This window comes from Salminus brasiliensis, chromosome 8 (assembly GCF_030463535.1).
Source record: "Salminus brasiliensis chromosome 8, fSalBra1.hap2, whole genome shotgun sequence".
NCBI classification, from domain to species: Eukaryota; Metazoa; Chordata; class Actinopteri; order Characiformes; family Bryconidae; genus Salminus; species Salminus brasiliensis.
In genome coordinates this window covers 3,405,334-3,432,353 of record NC_132885.1, presented here as the reverse complement: position 1 = coordinate 3,432,353, position 27,020 = coordinate 3,405,334, and the positions used below count along the sequence as shown (strand labels likewise).

General features: G+C 43.0%; 1 protein-coding gene across 3 annotated transcripts in view; it reads left to right on the top strand.

Moving 5' to 3' along the window:
- Nucleotides 1-27,020, top strand: part of itprid2 (ITPR interacting domain containing 2) — an 83,331-nt gene that overhangs the window by 8,094 nt on the left and 48,217 nt on the right. Inside the window, exons 1-3 of one of the 3 annotated variants that reach the window (XM_072685402.1) lie at nt 352-512; nt 23,839-24,056; nt 25,582-25,624. In XM_072685402.1, coding sequence (XP_072541503.1) covers nt 23,873-24,056; nt 25,582-25,624 — 227 coding nt within the window. In that variant the 5' untranslated portion in view covers nt 352-512; nt 23,839-23,872. Of the gene's footprint in view, nt 1-351; nt 513-21,357; nt 21,376-23,838; nt 24,057-25,581; nt 25,625-27,020 lie in introns of those variants that run through there. The other 2 variants (XM_072685403.1, XM_072685400.1) reach the window with 2 other exon arrangements.

Genomic DNA, 27,020 nt, shown 5'->3' with positions numbered 1-27,020 from the left:
TAGCATCAAAAATGCTTCCATCATGTCATGAGTTAAAGAACCCTTCTGTCTTTCTTTGGAACCAATAATGGTTCTTCTATAGTGTCGCTCAAAGAACCAGTTAAAGTACGTCTTTTTTTTCTTTTAAGATTCTAGATGGTTCATTTTAGACCAATTGAATCAAAGCTGATTCTGCACGAGTTAAAGAACCCTATTCCAATACTTCAGTACTACGGAACCCTATTTTTGCTTAGAACGTGAGTCAGACCTGCAGACGTCACGAGGGCTGTTGGGCAGGGAAATGAAGACAGCTCTTTCTGGCCTGTGGGCCTGTGTGACGCCACACTCTGAACAGGGAAATGAGTTGATGGTCTGTAAATATTTGTGTGTTTGCTGCTATTCCACACCAGAACCACAGCAAGAACCTGCTGAACCGTCGCCGCTCTCTCTGCGCTGATCCCCTCGTCCCGAAGCCTCTCTCTGATCCGGCCCTGCTGTGAGTGTGGAGAGGACGTGGGGCAGCTGTCTGACAGGTAGAGATGTGGTGAGCGTCCCGTGAGCTTCTTTAAATAACCGTGGTCAGGTGTGAGCCGTGCGTGCCTGTGTGCGTGCCTGTGTGCGTGCCTGTGTGCGTGCCTGTGTGCGTGTGTGTGTGTGTGTGTGTGTGTGTGTGTGTGTGTGTGTGTGTGTGTGTGTGTACTTTAGTGACTGAGCTAACATGGGTGGATCTGAGGTGATGTCACATGATTCACTACATTCTTCCCCCTGATTGTGAAAGTGTTTTTCTCCCAGTCTGCGCTCTCTCTCTCTCTCTCTTTAGCTCTCTCTCTCTCTCTCTCTCCCTTTAGCTCTCTCTCTCCCTTTAGCTCTCTCTCTCTCCCTTTAGCTCTCTCTCTCTCTCTCTCTCTCCCTTTAGCTCTCTCTCTCCCTTTAGCTCTCTCTCTCTCCCTTTAGCTCTCTCTCTCCCTTTAGCTCTCTCTCTCTCTCTCTCTCCCTTTAGCTCTCTCTCTCCCTTTAGCTCTCTCTCTCTCCCTTTAGCTCTCTCTCTCTCCCTTTAGCTCTCTCTCTCTCCCTTTAGCTCTCTCTCTCCCTTTAGCTCTCTCTCTTTCTCTCTCTCGCTCGCTCTCTCTCTCTCTCTCTCCCTTTAGCGCTCTCTCTCTCTCTCTCCCTTTAGCTCTCTCTCTCCCTTTAGCTCTCTCTCTCTCTCTCTCTCTCTCTCTCTCTCTCTCTCTCCCTTTAGCTCTCTCTCCCTTTAGCTCTCTCTCTCTCTCTCTCTCTCTCTCTCTCTCTCTCTCTCTCTCTCTCTCTCTCTCTCTCTCTCTTAGCTCTCTCTCTCTCTCTTTAGCTCTCTCTCTCTCTCCTGTTCTCTCCAACTAGCTCTCTCTCCCACTTTAGCTTTAGCTCTCTCTCTCTCTCTCTCTCTCACTCTCTTCAACTGTCTGTCTTTAGCTCTCTCTTTCTAGCTATAGCTCTAGCTCTCTCTCTCTCTCACTCTCTCTCTCTCTCTCTCTCTCTCTCTCTCTCTCTCACTCTCTTCAACTGTCTGTCTCTCTCTCTTTCTCTCTCTAACTCACTCTCTGTAGCTTTAGCTTTAGCTGGAGCTAAAGCTAGCAGGAGCTAGAGCGGGAGCTGGAGAGAAAGAGCGAGAGAGAAATTCTCTGGAATGATGGATGGTGTCCATCCAATTCTTTTGGGATGAGTGGGGGATGAGTTGGGCTGGTGAACTTCCAACATCCTGACATCCAGACTTCACTAATGCTCTTGTTGCTCAATGCAATCAAATTCTTACAGCAGTCCTCCTCCATAATCCAGCTCTGCACCAAGGAAGTCTGAGTCACTGTAGCATCAGAGAGACCCCTGTAGGTCAGAGAGCAGCACCTATCGGTTCTCGTCAGTGGACTCCACGTGACGGCGACCTGTGACGTGGTAAAAGGCCGCTTCAGGGTGTCCGAGTGCCTGACGGCAGTGCAGTGTGTTCTGAGCCGGTTTATTTTTCCGCTGTGTTCCTGCCTGACCACGTCACGTTTCGGCCTCACTGCCGACTGCAGCAGCGAGGGGAACAAAAAAAACAAAACCCAAGGTATTATGGGTAATGGGAAACGCTTTGGGGATCCTGTCCACAGGAAATGAGGTTGGCTGGAAGCCGGCAAACCGACCCCATTTGCTTTAGTCTCCAGGGAGATGTCGGCAAGGCCAGTACAGGCCGGCCTTTCTCTGAGGAACTGGACAGTGCCTTGGATCTAATAAAGCCGGGGCGTGTCCGAACCCACTGTTAGATAACACCGCTAGAGCAGTTTGTAAAGTATAATCAGCATTAAGCATGGACTTCGCAAGACCTCTGAGGGTGTCCTGTGGTATTTGACACCCAAGACATTACATCAGATCCTTTAAGTCCTGTAAGTTGTGGGGTGAGACCTCCCATGAGAATCACCGGTTGTTCTTTCTTTGGGCACTTTTGGTAGGTACTGACCACTGCATACCCGTAACACCCCACAGGACCTGCCTGATGTTTTGGAGATGATCTGACAGCTGCTTTGTCTGCCATGTCTGCTACTTCATCTTCGTCTGCTGCTTCGTCTGCCACGTCTGCTTCGTCTTCTGCTGCTTCATCTGCTTCATCTGCCACTGCTGCTTCATCTGCTTTGTCTGCCATGTCTGCTTCATCTTCGGCTGCTGCTTCACCTGCTTCGTCTGCCGCTGCTGCTTCGCCTTCTTCTGCTGCTTCGCCTTCTTCTGCTGCTTCGCCTGCTTCTCCTTCTTCTGCTGCTTCGCCTTCTTCTGCTGCTTCGCCTTCTTCTGCTGCTTCGCCTTCTGCTGCTTCGCCTTCTTCTGCTGCTTCGCCTTCTGCTGCTTCGCCTTCTGCTGCTTCGCCTTCTGCCGCTTTGCCTGCTTCGTCTTCTGCTGCTTCGCTTGCTTCGCCTTCTGCTGCTGCTTTATCTTCTGCTGCTTCGCCTGCTTCGTCTTCTTCTGCTGCTTCGCCTGCTTCGTCTTCTTCTGCTGCTTCTCCTGCTTCGTCTTCTGCTGCTTCTCCTGCTTCGTCTTCTGCTGCTTCGCCTGCTTCGCCTTCTGCTGCTGCTTCATCTTCTGCTGCCTCGTCTGCTTCTTCTTCTGCTGCTTTGGCTGCTGCTTCGTCTTCGGCAGCTGCTTCGTCTGCAGCTGCTGCATGGGTTTCTTTTGCTACTGCGTCTTTTTCTTCATCTGCTGCTTGTTCTGCTGCTGCTTCTTCTTTATCTGCATCTTTTGTATTTTTCTGTTGGTTCTGTTGATTACTTCTGCTTCGTTCGTTAGAATTTCCTTTTAGGGTGCCTAAACATGTGATGATCATTGGGCATCAATCTGCGCAAGCTCATTGTCATGGGATTTGATTCTCTGTTACTGAGATCATAAATAAAACAAACGCCACAGAGGTCAAACCTGAGTGACTCTCTGAGAAACACCACCTTGACTTTCTTAATAGGACTTAAGAGCCATTAGCACCAAGTTCAGTGACCCTGGTCCTATGTATTTCACTCTGGACCTGATTCTGACGTCATTAGAGATCTGCTAGTTTGCCACAGCGTGTTTTTGGGTTGTTCTTTAGGTTGTTCCTAAGATCTGAGGAGCTGGTCTGCAGGGTGGTGGTGGTGGTGGTGGTGGTGGTGGTGGTGTTTGTGGAGCTAAAAGCTAAAAGTCCTGCATTTGGTTTTGAATGTCCGTTCTTCTGGCACGCCTTCCGTATCTTTTTCATAACCGTTTCCTCAGCTGAGACTGCGCCCGGGACTTCAGCCAGCTCCCCTCCGAGCCTCGTATTATTGATATTCATCACCAGGGTGTGTGTGCATGTGTGTGTGTGTGTGTGTGTGTTCGTTTGTTCTTATTCGATGAAAAACACATTGATCAAAGCACAACTCCACTTATCGCCATCATGCTGGGTCTGCTGAATGTTGTTATTGTCCAGTCAGGCCTCTTGTTGCTCTGGGCGTTCCATACTTGAGACGGATACAAAGCGCAGGACTGTGTGTGTTGCAAGTGTGTGTGTGTTGCAAGTGTGTGTGTGTGTGTGTGTGTGTGTGTGTGTGTGTGTGTGTGTGTGTGTGTCCCTGTCTCTGTTCCACTGCAGTGTTTGTACCCCGGCCATGCCATATGGTTTCTTTCCCACTGCCCGGCTTGAAGACCCCAGGCAGTGCTGACCTTGTTGAGGCTAATGATTAAACAGTGTTATGGTAATGGTGGTGCAGAAGATGGTGCAGAGCTCCTGCGGCTGCCCCTTAAAGAACCCATAACCTGAGTTCTTCTCATGTGTAGGACTTCGTAGACAGGGTACCTCTCACTCATCAGTTCATGTGGACCATATATGGAAATGAAGCTGTCTTTAAGATATCACAAAACCCCTCCAGTATACACTATAGGGACAAAAGTATTGGGACACCTGTTTTTTTTTTTTCTGAAATCAAGGGTAGTAAAGAGCTGATCCTGCTTTTGTTGGAGTAACTGTCTCTACTGTCCAGAGAAGAAGACTTTCTACTAGATTTTGGAGCAGCGCTGCTGTGAGGATTTGATTGCATTCAGCAACAAACGCGGTAATGAGGTCAGGATGGTGAATGAATACCATCTCACCTCATCCTAAAAGTATTGGATGGAGCTCCGACATCCATCATTCCAGAGAGCACAGTTCTTCCACTGCTCCACTGCTCAAAGCTGGGGGGCTTTATACCCCTCCGTTTTTGTCACTGTGCCTTTAAGACTAATAAATGGCAATTTGATGTGAGTGGGCAGAGCTAAACTTTAGCAGGCTGAATAGGTGAAAATAAAGAAAGGTGTTGATTTTTGCTCTCCTGTATAAAACCTGAATCCCCAAATCAGCGGAAAACCTTCCTAATGTTCAATGGGAGATAATATATTAAGATTTTAGTCTATTTGGAGCGTTTCTATTGGTCCGTTCAGCCTGAAATGTGGGCCCAGTGTACAGAACAACTGCCAGATTCACAGCAAGTCAAGTGAAAAACAACCGAAATGGTGAGGCAGGGTTTGTGTGATGAAACGTGAACTAGTACATGGTCACTGTTACATGATCTGAGCCCTTTCAGTAATCTAATAGACTGGCTTACGTGGTTTCTGATAATGTGACTCACTCTTATCTATAAACCTGGGCTAAAAATAGCCATCTCGAGGCCTGCATTTGGTCTGCGCTTTTGTCCAAAACCAAAGAAATGAGCTTCAGCCAGCGAACATGCTTTCACCAGTTCCCTGCCATTAGGATAAGGGAGGGGGTTGTTGTGTAAGACTCGTTTTTTGGTTAAACGATCATTTTAACCGACTCTGGTGAGGAATCTTATGCACACACACACTTTGTCACCAGAGCTAATTTCACTCTTGCTGCGGAACGACTCTGTCGCTGTGCTGTAATGGTTTAGAAAGGAGACATTGCTGTTCTACTGCATTCTTCTGGTTTCCAGAGTCGCCCGAGCTTGCAGAAGCTGCAGAGCCCGACTGGCTTTCGTCTGGGTTAGTGAGCTTTAGTGGGACAGCGGTTCGTGGAGTGTGCAGATTCTTTGGGTTTGGGTTCACGAAGCAAGATGAGCTGCATATCGGAGGCCTAGAGTATGTGTCATCTAATGGAACTGTGTCTTACTCCCCATTACTGGACATGCTGGACTTGACTTGGGAGCTAAAGCAGGTGATTGTGTCTATGATTGGTTATTATAAGAGAAGAGGTCATACTGGTGTTGGCTAATACTCAACGTTTCAGTATTGCCATTGGTACCATTAGTAGGGGTGTAATGGGACCCAGAAGTCTGGTTCAGACCATGGTTTGGACCTTTAAGGTTCGGTAAAAGGAAAGAAACACAGTCGCCCAGTGTTACATAGCGCCCCCCTGAGGCAGTCCACACATGGCTCAATGCTGGGGGGCTTTATACCCCTCTAGCCCACGTCTGGCATTATTAGGCAGCATGGTGCCAATTGTTTCATTTTTATTTGCTCCAGGGGGTCCTATTCTATTGGCAGTACTTATCTACATGGACTAGGCAAGCCGTGCAATTTAAAATATCTGAATGCATTCATTTGAAGGGGTGTCCACAAACATTTGGACATATAGTGTACTTCACGTTCATGTATCTCAATTACAAATACATGTTCTTCATGGGACAAAAAGGCTACGCTCACACAGCAGGTAAAAATGACCCAAATCCGATCTGGAATGTCCTGAACAACCAGAGCTGACGATGTTTTATTGTATCGTGAAACATTTTGTTATGGTGATTATACAATATGGTTTTCTAAGCATATGGAGAAGACTGTTAGTGCCTAATAAACACTGATCAGCTGCAGGTTTCATTACTAACAGTGTAATTAGACTGGGTTCATTAGATGAAGAGCAGCAGATGTTGAGTAGAAATCACTGTATTCAGTACAGGAGAGGATCTGATAGTAGTTTATAAGAATCTGTAGCTACTGATGTACAGGTATCGTGATAAATCTCGTGAATCGTGAAAATATATATTCTTAAATATCGTGATATAGTATTTTTACCATATCGCCCAGCCCTACAATTAAGGTGTTTTTTTTTTTTTTTTTTAAACCCCCAATCTGATACGATCTCCTAATGCTCACTATTGACTTGTACAGATCTGATTCCATACGATGTTTGAAATACTCCGCAAACCTGAGAATCAGAAGTGGATCGGACCTGTAAAAGCCGATACCCGATCCTTTTAAAAGGATCGGCCCCCTGATCCCGAATCACTGAATTTGTATTGGATCGGATCTAGAGCAGGGCAATATGACAATATTTTATTGTATCGTGATTAAATTTTCTTATCGTAGTACACAAACTGCTTTAATGATTTTAAGTAAAATCACGGTAGTATTTGAATAGGAGGTATTTTATTTTTTATTTATTTTTTTATTTTTTAAATGTCACACTGTTGGTGCACTTTGTCTACATGACACAAGTATTGCGATAAATATCTTTGTATCGTAAAAAATATTGTGATGACCATTTTTCCATATCGCCCGGCTCTAATCGGATCGGAACATCCCTATATGTGGCATAGAGGAGTTATCTGTGTGGCAGTGTGAGCGGCAGCTTTCAAATGTGGTACTGAAGTCCGATACTGGAACTCCTTGATGGCTCCTGAGATGCTGGTGAAGATTTGGGCCACTTTACCATTGGACCAGTTGAAGCACCTTGATTATTTTTAAAAGGGAAGGTTTCAGTGTTCTTGCTGGTGTCAGGAAAAATGGAGTGGAGTGGTGCCGTCTCTAGCTGTAGCTGGTGTGTGTGTGTGTGTGTGTGTTTGTTCCTTTGGCTCATGCCAACCCCTGCATGCCCAGGCTCTGTTCTGGGCTCATAGTAACACCATGTGCCGAATACAAAGTGTGCCCCCAAGCAGAAACACAAAGAGGCGACCAAAACGTCCAGAAACGAGGCCCAGAGCGCAGATGATGACTTCACACTGGCCTGCTTTACTGTGCTCTTTGAGTCTTTTCGAACAATAGAGGTCAGAAGGTCAGATTTCAGAGCTCATCAGCTCCCCGATCAGCTTTCTTCGGCGTTCACTTTCTGTAATTGCTTATTTGCTTTACGCCTGTATCTGAGCTGACCGTCCCGTCCTGTCAGGGTGTTCAGAGCTTTGATTGGCTGTTCTTGGCCCTGAATGGTTTGCTTTGCTCCGCCGGCTCTGTATCAGAACAGTGCTCTCCTTCTGTCCAGGCTTCCGCTGAGCCGGTTCTCTCGGCCCTGGCTGACAGCTTTATGCACTTTGCTGAAACTGTCCACATGTTCTTCGGTCAGAAGAATGAAGGTGAAGGACCTCTGGCACTTGGAGGTCAATCAAACGCGGGGAAGAAAGTGCACTTCCTGCCGAGCTGTGAGCCACTCGGGCTCTTGAGGACAGACTGGGTTTGATTATTGTCTGGATTTATTCAGGTTCTCTTCATAGCTGCTCTCCAACTCTGAGGAGAAGCGGAAAAAGGCTCGAATGCTGGCAGGGCCTGAAGCGCTACCCAAAGTGCCATTAATGTAAGCAGTGTGTCACATCTCTTCCAAACAAAAGGACGAAGGCTGAAGGCTCGAGACGAGCTGATGTTGCCTTTTTTTCTCTCTCTTCTCCTTTTTTTTTTGCCCCTTTAGTGAAGACAGTGTTGATTATATAATCTAGAGGAAGTTGACTGAGAGACTGGCTTTACGAGGTCAAAGTTCAGATTTAGGGTTCTCACAATAGGGCTGAGCAAAACACTAATAATATTACATCACGATATTTAAAGGTATTGTCACTATGCAGAATATTTATCACACAATTTCCATACACAGACAAAATGCATCAGACACAGCAGATTTTAAGAACTGCTTTTATTTATTTATTTATATATCTTTAGTATTTTATTTTCATTATTTTTGTTTTCTTTATATATTTTTTTTATTCACAATCTGCTGTACTCTATTTTTTATATAATTATTTTAACCTTTTTATTAAGTTATTTTTACTATTTTTGTACTTGATTTTATTCTTCACATTTTGATTTACCCTATTTTTTAAAAAATAATTTTGTATGATTTATTTTTAAGGACTTTTTGGTGATTTTTGGTCTTAATTTTGTATTTTTATTATTTATTTATTTATTTATTTATTTTTAGTATCTTATTTTCATTATTTTTATGTTTTTTTTATTAATGTTTTTTTTTTATTCACAATCTGCTGTACTCTATTTTTTAAATAATTATTTTTAGGGAATTGTGTTGACAGACATTCTCCTGAACGTTTTTTATTTATTTATTTATTTATTTATTGAAAGTTTTTTGCAAATCTTCACGTCTTCACATATATAGGCTAATTAAAAGCTAAAGTATTCGATTGTTTTCCAAATTGCAGTTCAGTTTTGAAGGTTGTGGGCACTACGGTCAAAATATGGTATTTGGAATGCACACAGCAGCTTTTAAGAACTGCAGGTAAAATACTAAGAATAGTAAAAATAACTTAATAAAAAAGTATTTTATTATTTCTTCACAATTTGATTTACCCTATTTAAAAAAAAAAAAATGTAAATATTAAAATTAAATATTAAAAAGAAAAATAAATATTAAAAATAACTTTTTGGTTCTTTTTGGTCTTAATTTTGTAATTTCTTTATTTATAATTATTTGTTTTGAAATCTTTTGTGAATCTGGCCTCTAGTGATTAAAGTCTTCAAATATATAGGCTAATTAAAAGTTAAAGTATTGGATAGTTTTCCACATTGCTTGCGTTCAGTTTTGGTTTTGGACTGATGATACTTTGTGAAACCTCATTGAGCTGTGTAGTGTAAAATGGTCCGAAACTCAACTGAAATGTAATGAAATGACCAATCAGAACACCAGTATATATAATATATAATTCTTTCATTCACTTGAGCCAGAACAAAAACTGTGACTTTCTCTGAGCCGACACTTCTGTAACTATGTGACCTAACGAGCTGGCTAATGGTAACTGCAGTTTAAGCTGTGTTTGGTTGCGAATTGCATTAAAGTTGCATAACAGTAGTTGTGGAACTACAGCTAAAACCAGCTGATTGCATCTTTTTGAGAATCTTGTGAAGCGTGATTGCATGTGCATTCCTCTGAGAGCGAATGTCCGAGATAAACACCCTAAAGGCTTTTGATTAGCCTGAGACTGTTTCCTCATTGGGCACCCCGGGTGTAGCAGGTACATGCAGCTCCATGCAAATGATAAGAATCGCCCCTGCTGTCGCTCCCTCACGCTGCATTGTTTTGCATTGATGGAACGACGATAAGCTGCTATTTTGGGTTCTGTAGGATTCTGAAAAGGTCCCATTATTGACCCCTGTGGGACCCAAGGGAGGGACACAGGAAGGGATTTCTCCTTCACTCCTGCTTTGCTTTACTCTGCCTTAAACAATAACACAATAGAGGGCTGTGCGTCAGTGTGCCCACGTTGGCCGATGGGCGAATTTGCTAAGTCCCATGCGATGCCAGTAGCAAAGGTCAGCCGGGGCGGCGGCGGCGGCCTGGGAATCGTGTTTCTGCTGCAGGTGTAACTCGGAAAGGCCAGCGCTCAGTGCTCAGCGCAGGAGTTCGGTCAGCCTTATCTTGTTATGCTCAGGCAGGCTGCTGCTGCTATAGCAACCTTTCAACTTGGTAACCAGATAGCGTCATATCAAAGCCGTCTGACGTTGTGTTGAGACAATAATACACTGTATGGATTTTCTGTCTGTTGGTTTAATGATTGAAGGCTGGACATGAAGCCGATTGGAGCAGAATTACCCAGAGTTCCTCTTGACTTAAAAATTCAGAAAAACTATTTGGACAAAAGTATTCAGACACTTGCTCATTCATTTATCCTGCTCTTGTTGGAGTGACTATTGGAGAGCCGTAGTGAGGTCAGGATGTTTGATGATCAGAAGTACTCGATGGAGCACCACCATCCATCATCCCAGAGAACACAGTTTTGCTCAATGCTGGGGGGCTTTATACCCCTCTAGCCCACACCTGGCATTAGCCAGCATGGTGCCAATTGGAGATGCACTGATCTGATATTAGGATCGGATATCGGCCCCGATATTAACCAAATTAGTTGGATCGGGTATCGGATAATTAGGTCGATCCATGGAACCGATCCTTTCACTTTAATTGGTTGGTGTGAGACTGCAGTAAATCTTTACATGTTTGCGATTTTTAATTTCTGCTTGTATGTTTGACCAAGTTACTGATTTATTCTCAGGTTCAGCTGCTAAACTTTATTTTGAATTATGCAAAAAAAAAGTAAAATAAGATTGATTGAGTGAAGTTACTTATTTTTAGTTTTGGCTGATGCATTTTATGTATTTTAATATATTTAAGAAGTTTGACTGAATTTGAACGTTGTCAAGGTCCTGCACTATTGTTTGCAATTTAATACATTTATCTCTGGGTTAATTTGTTATATTTTGTTTTACAAAGTTAGTAAATTAGTGTTTAGGTCAATCCTGATGCCTTAAGTCTATCCCACATGATGAGGTATACGGTTTATTAATTCAGCAATGGTTTTGGATCGGTATCGGGTATCGACCGATATGCAGTTTATGTATCGATATCGGAACTGAAAAAGCTGGATCGGTGCATCCCTAGTGCCAATAGTCTCATGCTTGGTTTATCTGCTCCAGAGAGTCCTATTCTATTGGAAATGCTTCTTCTCTACAGGGACTCGACAAGCTGTGTGTGTGCAACTGAAAGCAGCTGAAAAATCTCACTCATTAGAAGGGGTGTCCACAAACATTTGGGCGTAGCGTATGTACAAATGTAGTGGTCAGAGTCTAGAACGTCTTTAGTTCTGTGCTGGAGCTTCGGGTTTGTGATGTTTGTGGCGCTAACTCGCTGGAAACACTTTCATCGGGCTATGCAAACTAGGCTAGCCGCTGGTGTGTGATACACTGCTGTGGAAATACTTCCAATGTAACGTTGCATCACCGAGAGAAATACAGCATCTCTGGTGGCAATGCTCATGTAATCGTTCTGCTGTGCTCGGTTCCTCATTTTGTAAAGCCATTGAAGATCTACTTGGGTGACAAATCGTTTCTTCATCCATGATGCAACAAACCCAGTGTTTCCGCTACATGTATTTTGTAGCAGAGCATTATAGAGCGCCCCCTGCGCTTCCTGTAGTGTATTACAGTCTGTCAGAATGAGCGTGTGGATCATATGAACATTATAGAGCATTATAGAGCGCCCCCTGCGCTTCCTGTAGTGTATTACAGTCTGTCAGAATGAGCGTGTGGATCATATGAACATTATAAAGCATTATAGAGCGCCCCTTACACTTCCTGTAGTGTATTACAGTCTGTCAGAATGAGCGTGTGGATCATATGATCATTATAGAGCATTATAGAGCGCCCCCTACACTTGCTATAGTGTATTACATTGTCAGAATGAGCGTGTGGATCATATGAGCATTATACAGCACTTTTTAAATGAGCCATGTAAGGCTCTGTTACTTGCTAGCAACATTAGCCTCCTAGAAAAACACACATCAGACACATGTCTTGGCTGATTGGCTACGGTTGGGCTGTCTGAATGTTTTTGATTACATGTGTTTATTAAGAAATGTTTATTTCCCAAGATCTTAACGTTAATCTCAGGCTCTCAAGCCTTCGGTATATTTGAGAAGGCTTGTGTACTGTTTGGGCTCTGTGTGGCCTCGGGGACGTGGACGCAGTCACGGCTCATGGCCTGTCGGGCCTGGCTTGGGATGTGGGAACTGGTTTATCCTCTTTTCTGCAGAAAAGAGGTCACAGTGTCTGTATGTGTTTTCAGGGGGAGGGTGGGGAGCTTCTACAAAACTAGCATTTTAAAAATAGTCCTGCTTTTGAGAAGGATGTGGACCAAAAGTGGTCTTTTGTGACAGGTTTGGGCTAATAATAGGAGGATTGTTTATTCCTGCGAGTTGAGCAGAAACAGCTGGACCGTGCAGGGAAAACTCTGATGCTCCTGGCTTCCTTGACATCCAGGTGTTTGTCATGGACACACACTTCTTCACCTCTCGTTTCCCCTTCCTCTGGGTCGATGTGTTGGTCTGCTGAAACAGCTGGATTAAGGCACACGTGTTGATATAATGAGCAGAAAAGCTGTAAATATTGGCAAATCCTTTGTAATGTGACTAAAGGAACAACTTGGCAAAAATATTGAATGTACAGTTTTCTCATTAACTGAAACCGATCCATCAGCCAAGAACTTTTGTGTCCGTGGCACTGGTTTGTACAGCAAAACAAACAGTGGAATTAATTTAATGCAAATGCTGAAGCCTCTCCATTTTTATTGGGTTTTACTAGGGATACACGATCCGATACTAGGAGCCGATATCAGTCCTGATACTAACAAAATGAGCTGGATCGGGTATCGGATAATTAGTCTGATCCTTTTTTACAGAACCTGATTCTCACACCGCCGGTATTCTAGGCTTCATAACCCAGGATCAGAGTAACCTACAGACATCATGCACAGATCACAGCAACCAGCAAGACTCCCCCTATCTGACCAGCATGGTCCCCTCGACCAGTCACCAGCTATCAGCCAGTAATCCAGCTCATCTTCCATATAAGGAGAACCGAGAAGGGAGGGGCTGCTCGCTCCTCTTTAGTCTCACAGACTTTCAATTTCAGAATAAAAGTCCTGAGCTCAGACAGCACTGAGCCGAGGTCCAGCACAGTTCATCATTTTAGTGACCATTGTGTGTGTCTGGGGGTGTGATTGTATTCAGTATTTTGTCGCTGTTCTTCTAAAATCTTTAAAAATCTCCAAATATATCAGCTTTACTGCGGAAGGAGAAACGAATTCTTACCTTTCAATGGAAGTCGATGTAAAATTCTCATTATTTCAAATAATTTTGGAGCGTTTCTATTGGTCTGTTTATCAGGAACTTTTGACACAATGTAAAGAACAACTGCCAGATTCACACCATAGAGACAACAGTAAAAATAAGGACACATACAAATACAGCTAGAGATTAAATTAGAGATAAAAATTAGTGTGCCAAGGCAGCAATTCTCCCAATGAGCAAATCAGGAAAAGCAAATGACAAGCATATAGTCATATTAATATTTAACCTTTTTAATTTTTGTTTGTCTTTATTTATTTGTTTGTATATTTATGTTTTTAAATAATTTTTCTTCTAAATTGGTTCTGCCAGTTAACCCACCCGTCCATAGCTCCCCCCTAACACCATCACCACTAGGAGGATAAAGACTTAACACATATGTCCTCTGACACATGCGAGTCCAGCCACTGCCTCCTTTCATACTGCTGCTGATGCGGCCTCACCGGGCAGTCGGCACGCTCTGAGGAAAGCAGCAGGTCCCGGTTCGACCCCGCCAGCTAACAGACGCCTGTGCCGGCCTACATCACTTTAGAGTAATGAGGGGTGAGAGCGCCATCTACCCACTCCGAGAGAGCACGGCCAGTTGTGCTCGCTCAGACTCCGGCTGTTGATGGCAAAGGGGCGTCAGTGTCTAATATTAACCCTTACCCCTCAGCGTAATAAAGTTAAAATGTACGGTATGGTGATATTTTTGGAAAATGGTGATTTTTTTTTATTTTATCATCGAGCCACAGCTTCTTCTACTGTCTATACTCTAGCTCAGACTTTAGGCCATGTTTATAGATAACTGGGAGTCATACACTGTCAGAAACCACATCAGCAAGTCTGTTAGAGATTACTGAGCACCTCCACATGCTTAGAGGAGAGTGGGTGATGAGCAAGGCCTGCAGTTAGCACCTTGCATTTGGTGGTGTAGAAGCTTGCATTCCTACATTAGCTTTGTAGCTCCAGTGTAAAACTGAAGTAGCAAACCTCAGACACCGAGCATGTCTGGGCTGACTGACTACGTTTGTGTAAACTGTGTGAATTATCCCTTTACTAATGAGCAGCGCTGTGTGAGCTGTGTACAGTAAATGCCTCTTCCACTTTATCTTGTGTTTATTGGCCCTGTTGTCGTTGTGCATTGTCCCGTCTCGGAGGTCTGTAATTATTTTTGAGTATTTACTTTCGCTGACTGTAAAGTGTGTGCACAGTGGTTTCCGGAGTCATTACATTGCGCCTCGATCCTCCCCTGAAGGAAAGGAATGACAATAGATCTGATTTTGGAGGCTTGCAGGGGAAAGGCATCCTCTGCGCTCTGTGAGCGGACTATGAGGGTTTTCATAATATTTTGGTTGCCCTGTCAGGGTGGAATGAATAGCTCTGACAGCCCATTTGTGAAGTCCTTCATGCTGGAGGGTTGTTGTGGCGCTATCTGGCCCTCAGACCTTCTCTTAAAGGCTCTACTGGTTCAGTTCAGGAAGTGTAATTAAAATAATTCCACAATTATTACCATCAGACTGTAAACACTACACACACACACACACACTGAAGATTCATACTGGCTTACATCACTGCACAGGTATTGCTGTCTGACTGTAAAAGCAATACACACTGCAGATTCATACTGGATGACCTCATCACACCACTCTAATTATTACTGTCAGTGTAAACAATGCACACACTGCAGATTCATACTGGATCACTCCACAATATTGGTTAGACTGTTAAAACTACACACACAGCAGATGCTCAGATTCATACTGGATAAAAATCAATCTACTTCACATACTGCAGTTTTGCACTGGATGACATCACAGCACCATAATTATTACTGTCAGACTGTAAACACTGCATGCACAAGCCACGCTTACTGCTGTGAGAGTGTAGAAACTACACACTCTACAGATTCATACTGGATTAAAATGACTACACTTACTGCTGTATTAGTGTAGAAACTACACACTCTACAGATTCATACTGGATTAAAATGACTCTACACTTACTGCTGTATTAGTGTAGAAACTACACACACTTCAGATTCATACTGGATTAAAATGACTCTACACTTACTGCTGTATTAGTGTAGAAACTACACACTCTACAGATTCATACTGGATTAAAATGACTCTACACTTACTGCTGTATTAGTGTAGAAACTACACACTCTACAGATTCATACTGGATTAAAATGACTCTACACTTACTGCTGTATTATTGTAGAAACTACACACTCTACAGATTCATACTGGATTAAAATGACTACACTTACTGCTGTATTAGTGTAGAAACTACACACACTTCAGATTCATACTGGATTAAAATGACTCTACACTTACTGCTGTATTAGTGTAGAAACTACACACTCTACAGATTCATACTGGATTAAAATGACTCTACACTTACTGCTGTATTAGTGTAGAAACTACACACTCTACAGATTCATACTGGATTAAAATGACTCTACACTTACTGCTGTATTATTGTAGAAACTACACACTCTTCAGATTCATACTGAATTAAAATGACTCCACACTTACACTCTTACAGCAGTATAAACTACACACTCTACAGATTCATACTGGATTAAAATGACTCCACACTTACACTCTTACAGCAGTATAAACTACACACTCTACAGATTCATACTGGATCAAAATGACTCCACACTTACACTCTTACAGCAGTATAAACTACACACTCTACAGATTCATACTGGATTAAAATGACTCCACACTTACACTCTTACAGCAGTATAAACTACACACTCTACAGATTCATACTGAATTAAAATGACTCCACATTTATCAATGTCAGACTGCACATACGACACACACTGCAGATTCATACTGGATTAAAATGACTCTACACTTACTGCTGTAAGAGTATAGAAACTACACACTCCTCAGATTCATACTGGATGTCTGTGATGAGTTAATTTACAGAACCTTCCAGTGTAAAACGAATCCAGCAATCAGGTTTTGGTTTTGGGGATTGTTTGTTTCTTTCGGCCTCTGGTCAGCCCATTTCCCCTCTGTCAGAACCCTCTTTGGGTTGAGGTGATGGATGTGGCTGAATTATTTCGCTGGCCTCTCTGAGCAGCATGAGTCCCTTATAGGCCCGAGCTTTGCTTGGCTTTGCTAAGTCATCGTCCACATGCGGATGTTTTTGTCTTTTCTTGATGATTAAAAAAAAAAGAAAAGGGCTGAAATGTGAAGAACAGCTGGATGCTCTGGAGAGGAGTGATCTGTTCAGTGGTTTTGTGACTAATGATTTTTGTGTTTGCATGTATGTGCATCTTAACCCCTTAACAGACGTTTATCATTGGGGAAATGAGGTAGAAATATGATATGGTAGATTCATATGGTAGATTTCAAGATGTGCAATACCGATGCGGATATTTAATTTAGGCAGACAAAAGTAACATTAGTATAAAAAGTGAATCTTTGATCATCACACAACAGTAAACCCAGTTGACCTCGATTAGTTACACTCTTTGTAATGACAAATGCAACATTATGATGCATTTTTACCTTAAACAGCAGCTTCAGGATCATGCTGATGCTCCACTGACTGAAAATGCTACAGAGGTGCTGACAATATCCAGAAAGAAGAAAGGAGAAATGAGAGACTGGTTCTGCAGTGTTTGGACTTGTAACCAGCTACCTAGGCTTAGATCAGTTAGCTCGCAGACTAAATACCGCAGCACAGACCGTATTCCAGCTATCAGAGGCTCAAATCATGCCTGTTTAGAGGATAAAGCCTCATGTCTGAGAGGACAGAGTCCAGTGAATGATTAAGGAGTGTTTCCACTGTTTTCAGCCTCATAGAGTCAACTGGATCATCCTTGCTCTTTTAGTTGAACTCCGTGTCGCTAATCTTGCAACTACAGTAGGCTTTTATGGTCAGTTGAGACAAAGATTGAGTTGTTTGGCAGCAATGAGCAGAGGAATGTTTAGAGGAGTAAAGGTGAGGCATTCAACCCTGTAGCAGCTGTTAAGCATGGTGGTGGTACTGTCATGCTCTGCAGATGTTTTGCTGCCAGTTACATGAAACAAAGGGGATGGCGTGAGTAATGGAGAAGGTGGACTACCTTCACATTCTTTAGCATAACCTCGTACCTTCAGCCAGACAAGAGATGCCCACCGGTCCTGTAGGGTTGAATTCTGGTCCTGCTGGACCGATTCTTGATGCAGGTCTATTAGAGCCGGGAAGTCAGCAAACTGTGCTGGACTCTGGCCCTCGTTGCTCACCCTTGTAAACTTGGATGTGACCCCAAACACACATTTAGAGGAGGTTGTAGAATGGGTGAAGCAGGCTAACATGAAGCTTTCGCAATGGCTGTCCCAAAGTCCTGACCTTAACCCTATTAAAAATGTGCCCACTATGCTTAAAAGTTGGGCCTGTGCCAGAAAACCCAACACCTTTCATAGGACTTTATCAAATCTGCCCAGAAAAGGGTTGTTGATGGCCACTGAAAGTGCTTGGCCAAGGTGCAGCTGACAAACCACATATTGGGAGTGCTTTATGTAGATTTTTGACCCGGTGTGGATTTCAGACCCCCCAGAACTGCCAATATGTTCTTTTTATAGACTCTGTTCTCCTTAGATGGAAGAAGCCGGATTACTTGCTGATAGTTGATGGCTGGACGAAGGCACCATATCCTGATCTTGGGTTATGAAGCTTAGAATACTGGCGGTGCGAGAATTGGGTTCTGTGAATGGATCAGCCTTTTGGATCAGACTAATTATCCGATACACTATTTTATTTTATTTTATTTTTTTGGACTGAGCTCTCTGCAACACACATGTGGATCTTTTCAAGGAGCAGGTGTCAGATCTCTGTAACCAGCAGCAAGCCGAGGCCGATGGTGGCGGGAACAGCTCCCTCCTCTCTCCATTTTTGTCATTATGAACAGGAGACATGGCGTTAAAGTGAATTAAACATTGATGAAGCAGGATTGTAACACACACAGGTTGCTTAGAATTAGCCCAGAGACACTTCCAGGAGCCAGACTGTGTTCATTAAGCTCCACTCCCTCTCCGGATAAATGACCCGCCTGGCTCCGTTTCTGATTTTTCCCGAGAACGATGCAGATTACGCAGAGCACCATTCACAGATAAGAGTCCTGGAAACAAAAGCTCTGACGTATTTCTTGGTGTTTGCTGTGCAAACAGAAGTTGAGGTGCAGTGCCAGTGTTTGCCAGCTTACCTGAATGATTCACTGCTCGGCCAAAACCGTAGTTCAGGAATGCATCAGTTATTGCACCTGTCCTGTTCTGTCACTGGATTGCCTTAATTGCTGCAGCTACACCTTCTACACTACAGATCTACAGAGCTGCACTGCTATTAGACATGTGCTACGTGTGCAGATCTGTGTGAAATCCAGTCATTTTGCATATCTGGCTTATCGAGAGCTGCTTTGAGATCAGGGCGGTGTTTTCTCTAGGATCTTCTTTCAGCAGTGGTGGCAGACAGACCCAACCCCTGGAAGATGAGCGTGCGACTAAGTACTAAAGTACTAAAATGAGGAAATATGACATAAGAGATGAACTACAATGTAAGTAGGCTGCAAAACAAGCCTCATAAACGATTTATTCAGATCCATTTATACATACGGCCTCTTTCACCCTCTGTGAAGCTGTACAGGGCTAGGACCATAACGTTAAGTGAGGTAACTTGGCCTTAGCATTTGTTGGTTTACCAAAAAATGGCCATGTACCTTGTACTGTGGCTTTCTGTGTCTGGATATAGCTTTAATTTACTGTAGTACTGTCAAAACACCATGAACTTATGAAGCGCCAGCTTCTGGTGTGCATGCCTCCATTACAAACAATAGTTATGGATTTTTGGACACTGTGCATCTACATGGTGCAAATACTGAGGGTTCTACCACCCAGCTTGGAAACCAAAGACATGATCTGCATTTAAGACCAGGGATGCAACAATCAATCCTTTTTCTGTTCTGATCCAGATACCGATACATGAACTTTGCGTATTGGCCGATACCCGATACCAATCCGATACCATTGTAGAATTAATAAATCATATACCTGACCGTCTGAGAGAGACTTAAGACCTCAGGATTGATGTAATCATTACTTTATAAATCATACTATAACACAAACACAGATATTAATGATTCATTTCTGATCATTGGTCACTAAAATGATGAACTGTGCTGGACCTCGGCTCAGTGCTGTCTGAGCTCAGGACTTTTATTCTGAAATTGGAAGTCTGTGAGACTAAAGAGGAGCGAGCAGCCCCTCCCTCCTCGGTTCTCCTTATATGGAAGACGAGCTGGATTACTGGATGATAGCTGATGACGGGTCGAGGGGACCATGCTGGTCAGATAGGGGGAGTCTTGCTGGTTGCTGTGATCTGTGTATGATGTCTGTAGGTTACTCTGATCCTGGGTTATGAAGCCTAGAATACCGGCTAGAATCGGGTTCAGTGATTGGATCGGTCCTTTGGATCAGACTAATTATCCGATACCCGACTAATTTTGTTAGTATCGGGACCGATATCTGATCCTAATATCGGATCGGTGCATCCCTTTTTAAGTCCAAAAATGCAAAACCACCATCATGTTTATTGCTGTTGTAAAAATACATGGCGAAACACTGAGGAATAAAAGATACTCCCTAAGAACAAGCATATGAACAGCTGAGAGGACCTGAGACCTTAGAAGGTGAACCTGTCTAAGAGCTTGATGAAGAACCTTTGGGAGAACCAAGATTAAAAGAGCTTTAGAAGGGACCTCTGCAGACCCAAGACTCAAAAAGAGTGTGAGGAAGAACCTCTTAGATGATGCAAGACTCACAAGGAAAGGAGAAACACTGTGAGAGGATCACAAACATCTACACTATATTGACAAAAGTATTGGGACACCTGGCCATTCTTCTGCTCCTTCTGAAATCAAGGGTATATTTTATCCTGGTTTTGTTGGAGGAACTGTCTCTACTGTCCAGTCAGTGTCAAGAGCGCTAGTGAGGTCAGGATGTTGGATAATGATCACCACCCCACCCCACCTCATCCTCACCAACTCCTCAACTCCTCTCAAAAGTACTGGATGGCGCACCATCTGTTTCTTCTGAAATCAAGGGTATTAAAAAGAGCTGATCCTGCTTTTGTCTTACTGCTTTCTACTAGATTTGGAGGAGCATTGCTGTGAGGATTTGATTGCATTCAGTGACCAGCATTAGTCCCACCCCACCTCATCTTCCACATCTCCCCAACTCATCCCAAAAGTACTGGATGGAGCTCCACCATCCATCATTCCAGAGAACTCAGTACTTCCACTGCTCCACAGCTCAATGCTGGGGGGCTTTACACCCCTCTAGCCCACACCTGGCATTAGGACACATGGTGCCAGTAGGGGTGTCCACAAACATTTGGACATACAGTGTATCTGACGAGCACATTTTGTACACTGTGCAGCTGTTTGATCTACAGCAGTGGTCAGATCCGGTGTTCTGTCAGAAGATGGATCAGAGGACCGATGACTGACTCTGGTCCGATCAGGGGCACCGGACTGTTCTATCTCTGTTCTGCCAGTGTTCCCAATCACATGTTCCCTGTTCCCTAAGCTGAGTGTGTGTGTGGTGTGTGTATGTGTGTGTGTGTGTGTGTGTGTGTGTGTGTGTGTGTGTGTGTGTGCTCTGCGGGAAAAGAATTAGCACGCCTTCCTGCTTATTTATGAAAATCGTCCTGAAAATAGACCCAGCCTATTAATAACTGTTGTCCCGCAAGTCCGGAGAGATCCTAGAGCCGAATGATAAATCCATCCCACTGTTCAGGCCTTCCAGAAAAAAGTGTCCGATCTGAAAACAGGAAATGACTCGGCACCAGCTTGTAATCTTTCAACTAAACAGACGTTTCCTGCTCTACTCGTTTTCTGACTCCTAGCTCTCCCTCAATCCCTTCATCCTTCCCTCCTCCTCTCGCTCTCGCAGTCTCTACTAGTGTCTCTCTCTCTCTCTGGCTGGATGTTCGGGGGGTCTGAGAAAGTGCTGGTCCTCATGTTGTTCGCTCAGAGTTCTGCATTTCGTGACTCTTTGGGGATGTCCTCGACTGTCCGCGGATGTCGGTGGTGAGTTCTGGTGTGGGATATGCTTTCCCTTCATTTCTTTTGGCTGCTCTGCTGTAACGCATTTTGTTCGTTTGGCTGCAGTCACACAGAAACCCTCTCCCAAGCAGAGGAGGAGGAAAACCTTCTGAACTTTCAATGGAAGTCAGTGGAAAAAGAGTCTAGTCCAGGTCGTTTTGGAGCATTTCTATTGGTCCGTTCTTCAAGAAAATTCCTACTCAAACGTAAAGAACAACAGGTCAAATTCCCACTGTGTCAGAAAGTGAAAAACGGAGATGCTTGGTTTTAGCGTGTTTAGCTGCTTGGCGCACTGCTGTGTTGCGGGCAGGCTGGTGCTGCGAGTCTGAAGTCTGTTGCATCTTGTCTGATTACTCTAACGATCTTGAAGGGCTGAACGCTCCTAAATGGAACATCGTGCTCTTCTCCAGAAGCGCTGTGGTGCACTGCGGGACTGAGAGAGGCGATTAGACGTGTCCTCACCTGTGAGGTGTTTAGTCACCAAGTCTCATTTACAGAGATGTCCCATCAGCCTATCAGACCAACCGTGCCTTGACCAGTATTAAGCTACTGAGCATCTCTTCTGTCGTTAATAATAATAATAATAATTATTATTATTATTATTAAAATACTAGTACCATTGCTCTACTAATAAATCAAACGAAAAATCGCATTTATTTGTGTAGCGCAGTTTACAGCTGGTGTTGTCACAAAGCAGCCTTAAAGGAATCAGTAAGAGGTCAAGAATAATATAATAATAATAATAATAATAATAATAATAATAATAATAACAATAACAATTACTTCTATTATTATTATTATTATTATTATTATTATTATTATTATTAATCGTTTATACTACTACTACTACTACTAATAATAATAATAATTTATTTTTATAATGTATAATTTGTTTACAACTGCCATTGTCATGAAGCAGCTTTGCAGGAATTAGTAAGAGGTCAAGAATATTATATAGTAGTAGTAGTAGCAGCATTAGTAGTAGTAGTAATAATAATAATAATAATAATTAATTTTCATTATACTACTACTAATAATAATCATAATAATAAAAATGGTTAATAGTAAATAGTGAAAATGTTAATTCTAATACTTCTAAAACCTCTACTAGTACTACTACCGATGATGATGATGATGATGATGATGATTATAAAACTTATGCTATTACTACTACTACTAATAATAATACTAAAATAAAACCACAATCTGCTAAATAAAAAAATATATACAATTTATCAAATATAAATGTAGTTTAACTGTTTGATCTCTAACATGATTTTCTTATTGATTTCTTTTCTGTCGTCATTTAACTGAACCCTGTATTTCGCTTTTATAGAATTATAGTAATATAATAATTATTCTAATAAAGGTCTTGTGCTGTGATGCCGTCATCGCTAATCCTACATATCTACATGTTGACTATCTGTTTATCTATAAGCAACGCACAACCATATCAGGTGTCATCAGATGTTTTCTAATCACGATCGTTATCAGACAGATGCTTAGAGCACAGTCTGATTTCTGAAAACCGATCTGGGCCGACGTATTTACTGAGGGAGTGCGTAGATGATTCTGAACTACTGCAACAGGAGCTTCTGGCATCCGTAGGTATTTGGGGAAAATCTCAGCACCGACCCACAATTACTAAACCAGTGCAGCCCTACTGCTTTTGTTTGTTGGGGGCGGACCAATACCCTGCATACCCCGCTCTCTTGAAGTCCGGCCACAGATCTCTGATTACGTTGAGGTCTGAGGACCGTGAGGGCCGTGGCGAGCCCTCCAGCTTCAGTCTCTGGAGGTAGTCTGTTGTGGATTTTGAGGCGAGATGTCTGCTTCCTGAATTTTCTGGTATTTAATTGAATCTATTCCTTCCTCGACCTGTGATATTGCCTCTTGTGCCACTGGCTGCAACACAAGCCCAAAGCATGATGGGTCCACTTCTGTGATTTAACAGTTGGAGAGGTGTTCTTATCATGGATTTCTGCACTGCCTTTTTTTCTTTGTCGTATCTCAACTTCTTCAATCCACAGGACTTGTTTCTAGAATGCTTGTTTAGATGCTTCTTCTGACCTTAAATGTGGTGGTGAAGATGCTGGGAAAGTTTTCTTCTCAGGACTCCTATTTGTGGAGGTGTTGCTGCACAGTAGAACAGTGCACCATCACTCCGGAGTCTGCTAAATCAGCAGTTCTCTCTGACTTCCCCCTTTACTGTTAACTACCGTTTCTCAAGCCCGTGAAGTTATTGTTCATGGCTGCTGAATGTTGGGACAAGCTCTGAGGACTTTTTATGAAGCCTTGTAATATGCATCACCTGGTCTTTTCTAGCCACGATTGTGAACAAGCCATAGACCCACAAGCTAACCGAGGTCTGAAACCCTGGTAAACAGTATGAGGCTCTGTCCATGTATGTCTTATGTGATACTGAGGGCCCTGTCTTTCTGTTTGCAGGTGAGCGTTCCCCCACTGTAGCGTCCCAGAAGGCATGGAGGAGTGCGAGTTGTCTCCGGCCAGTAGGGAACACCCCTGGAAGACAGCGAGCCTGAAGAGGATGGCATGGGCCCAAAGCCGTGACTCCTGGCAGGCTCCAGAGTCTGAGGAGCTCCAGAGCCCAGAGGAGTTGCTGCCCGCGTCGACCACAGACCACAAGCCCGGTCCCGCTGAGACAGGTACTGTACCGTTCTCCTTTCTGTCTGTCTGTCGGTCAGTTTTGCGGTGTTGTAGTGAAGAATAACAGGCGATATATTGTGTAGCCCTTCTGCAGTGTGGTAGATCTGTTCAGGGTCAGCTGTGTTTGGAGGTGGAACGGACCCAGGAGGGTTAGGTGAATGCTTAGTTATAGCAAAGCAATGATTGCGATACTTCTACTGCTACTACTGAAAAGACTGAGACATAGTTACTAGGACCCTGCTGAAAGCCACTCCGCTGTTGTAGGGTTGTGATCGTCGCTTTGCTGCCTTCCTTGGATGTAGTTACATCAAATCAAATGAAATCAAGAGATTTGTCACATACACATGGATGTCATGGACACGATACAGCTAGCAGTGAAATTCATCGATAAGTGTCTGTGAACTGTCACATGAAACAACAAAGGATAAGATGAGAGAATATATTATAGAAAAACAAAATAAAAAATATATTTCAGTAAAAACAAAATAAAATAAAAATTATTAAAATATACAAAATCAGATAAAAAAAAAACTATGTGTGTATGTGGGGAAAGAAATGTGTATGTATATAGATTTATATACGTGTGTGTGTGTGTGTATATCCATAAAGAAGTGATGGATCAAACATCTTCCATATGTGGATTAATCTGAGGGTTCAGAATCAAAAAAGGATGAAAAACTGATCAATTAACTGCTGCACTTTTGTATGAATTGGGATTTTTGGGTCACAACACCTTTATTTTTGTATATATACACATATACACACATACATACACTCACACACAGTGTGTCAACCTGCATATTAGGTCACTCTTGTGCAGAAACCTTGTACACTGTTAAAAGATTCCTGGAGAACTTTTGGTGGATCTTCAATTTAAAACTATGGAGGAACCTCATAAGGTGCTTTTAAGAAACATTTAAGGAACCTTTAAAAAACCTTTCTTGAAGGTTCATCAAAGCACCTTCTAATTGAAGGATCTCTAAAGGTTCCTCAATAATCCTTAAACAAAGATCCTTAAAGGTTTCTTGAAAGCACCTTAAGAGGGTTCCTCAGGGATCTTATACTTTCAACAGTGTATTTTTAAAAATGTCAGTTTTACAGGAAAAGGTGAAAAAAACCCTCTTAACTTTCAGTGGAAGTCACAGTAAAAAGATTTCCTAATCAATTTTAAGCATTTTTACAAAACAACTGCCAAATTCAGATGATGCCAAAAAGTGAAAGCTGGAGATGCAGGATTTTTGCGTGACTGCAACAAATTACATAATAGCAGTTGTATAATGAGTAACATGTGATTTATATACTTTATTGGCAAGTTTGAGCCCGTTCCTGTGTGATATTGACAAAACGACACAACACTAACGTCATCAAATTCAGTTACGGTAAAACTTCGTATTTTCTACATTTTGAAAGATCGAAAGTCGACAGTGCACGCTAAGGGTTAATGCTCCTACAGAACTGGGTGGGTTGTTAATCATGGCTTTATAGACTTCCTTTACATGTGTTTTTCTCTCGCTGTGTTTTTAGGACCCATCCCCAGCAAAATAGCGAGCTGGCTGAGAGAGTGCAGGTAGGACTGAACACTTATGCAACTTTCCGCATTCAAATGCATGTAGTGTCTGGCAGAGGTGTGTGTGTGTGTGTGTGTGTGTGTGTGTGTGTGTGTGTGTGTGTGTGTGTGTGTGTGTGTGTGTGACTTGAATGCTTCATGCTAGGTTAAACAGAGGGTTCTGTAAAAGACTCCAGCCGAGAAAAACACTCTCCCTTTCTCTTTCTGGGTGGCACTGTGTAATCGTCACTGACACGCCATAAATTTCAGACGGAGATGTGTGAAAGGCTCAGCCACTCATGTTAACAGTCTGAGCGGAGATTTCCTCCCCGCCAGAGTCCGACGTCTAGCTGTTTCTGTCTGATCTGCTGAGGGAAAAACACCCTGTCATGTAAAGCCTGAGTTTAGTGACTGTGTCTTGGTATGATGAGCAGCTTTTAGCTAAATTATGATCTCAAATTATGATCTGTCACGAGTTTGAATCCTGAGTCATTTCCTGCCGCTTTTCCATCAGCAGCCAGAGTCTGAGCGTGCACAACTGTCCGTGCTCTCCCCGGGTCGGTAGATGGCGCTCTGGTAGCTGGAGACCTGTCTCTTTCCTTTGGCTTCACATATATCTGAGGAGGCCTGTGTTCTCCTGGTGTTGGGAGCGTTGCTAGTGCTAGGGGGAGCTACGACCGGGTGGGTTAACTTGCAGTACAGTATTGTTAGTGTGTAAGAAGAGGTTGAAACCTTTGTAGAAGTGTAGGATATGGAAATTGTCAGCTTTATTAATGAAGATAAACTAAGCTCCCAAGACAAAAAAACTAGCATCTTGTTGTTCAGGCTCCTGCAGATGGCGCTGCACGAGGATGATCAGGCTAATACCTGTGGGATGTGTGACCGGGATTAAATTACTCATAAGTTACTCATAAGTTTTTGGAGTGGAGTGATGTTCTTTAGGCAGATGAGACTCTATGACTAATAACGAGAGAAACCTGGCACTCCAAGTTCATCGTTTTGGTCACTGTGATTGGTCAGTTCCTTCCAAACATGCAAATGAGCACTCTGAGGCTTAACGAAGTCTCCAGGACTTCATCAATAACTCTCACAAAACTTCTGGGCAGTGGTGGCTCAGCGGTTAGCGCACCAGGCTATTGATGACAGGGCTGTGGGTTCGATATACAGCTATCGCAAAGCAGATAAAGTTAATGATTGATTGGCTAAAAGGAGGGATTTTCAGCATTTGGGCGTGGCCAAAGGCTATAGTGTGAAGGAAGGAGGTGAATCTGCAGGTGGATGGAAGCAGATGGTCATACAGGTCTACTAGCAGTGGCAGAAATCCTACAGGATTTTCTACAGGAAACTGACGGACGAAGAAACTGAGGGTGATCGGTTGAGTTTGTATGGTCTGTGCAGAGGCTCCATATTTCTGAAA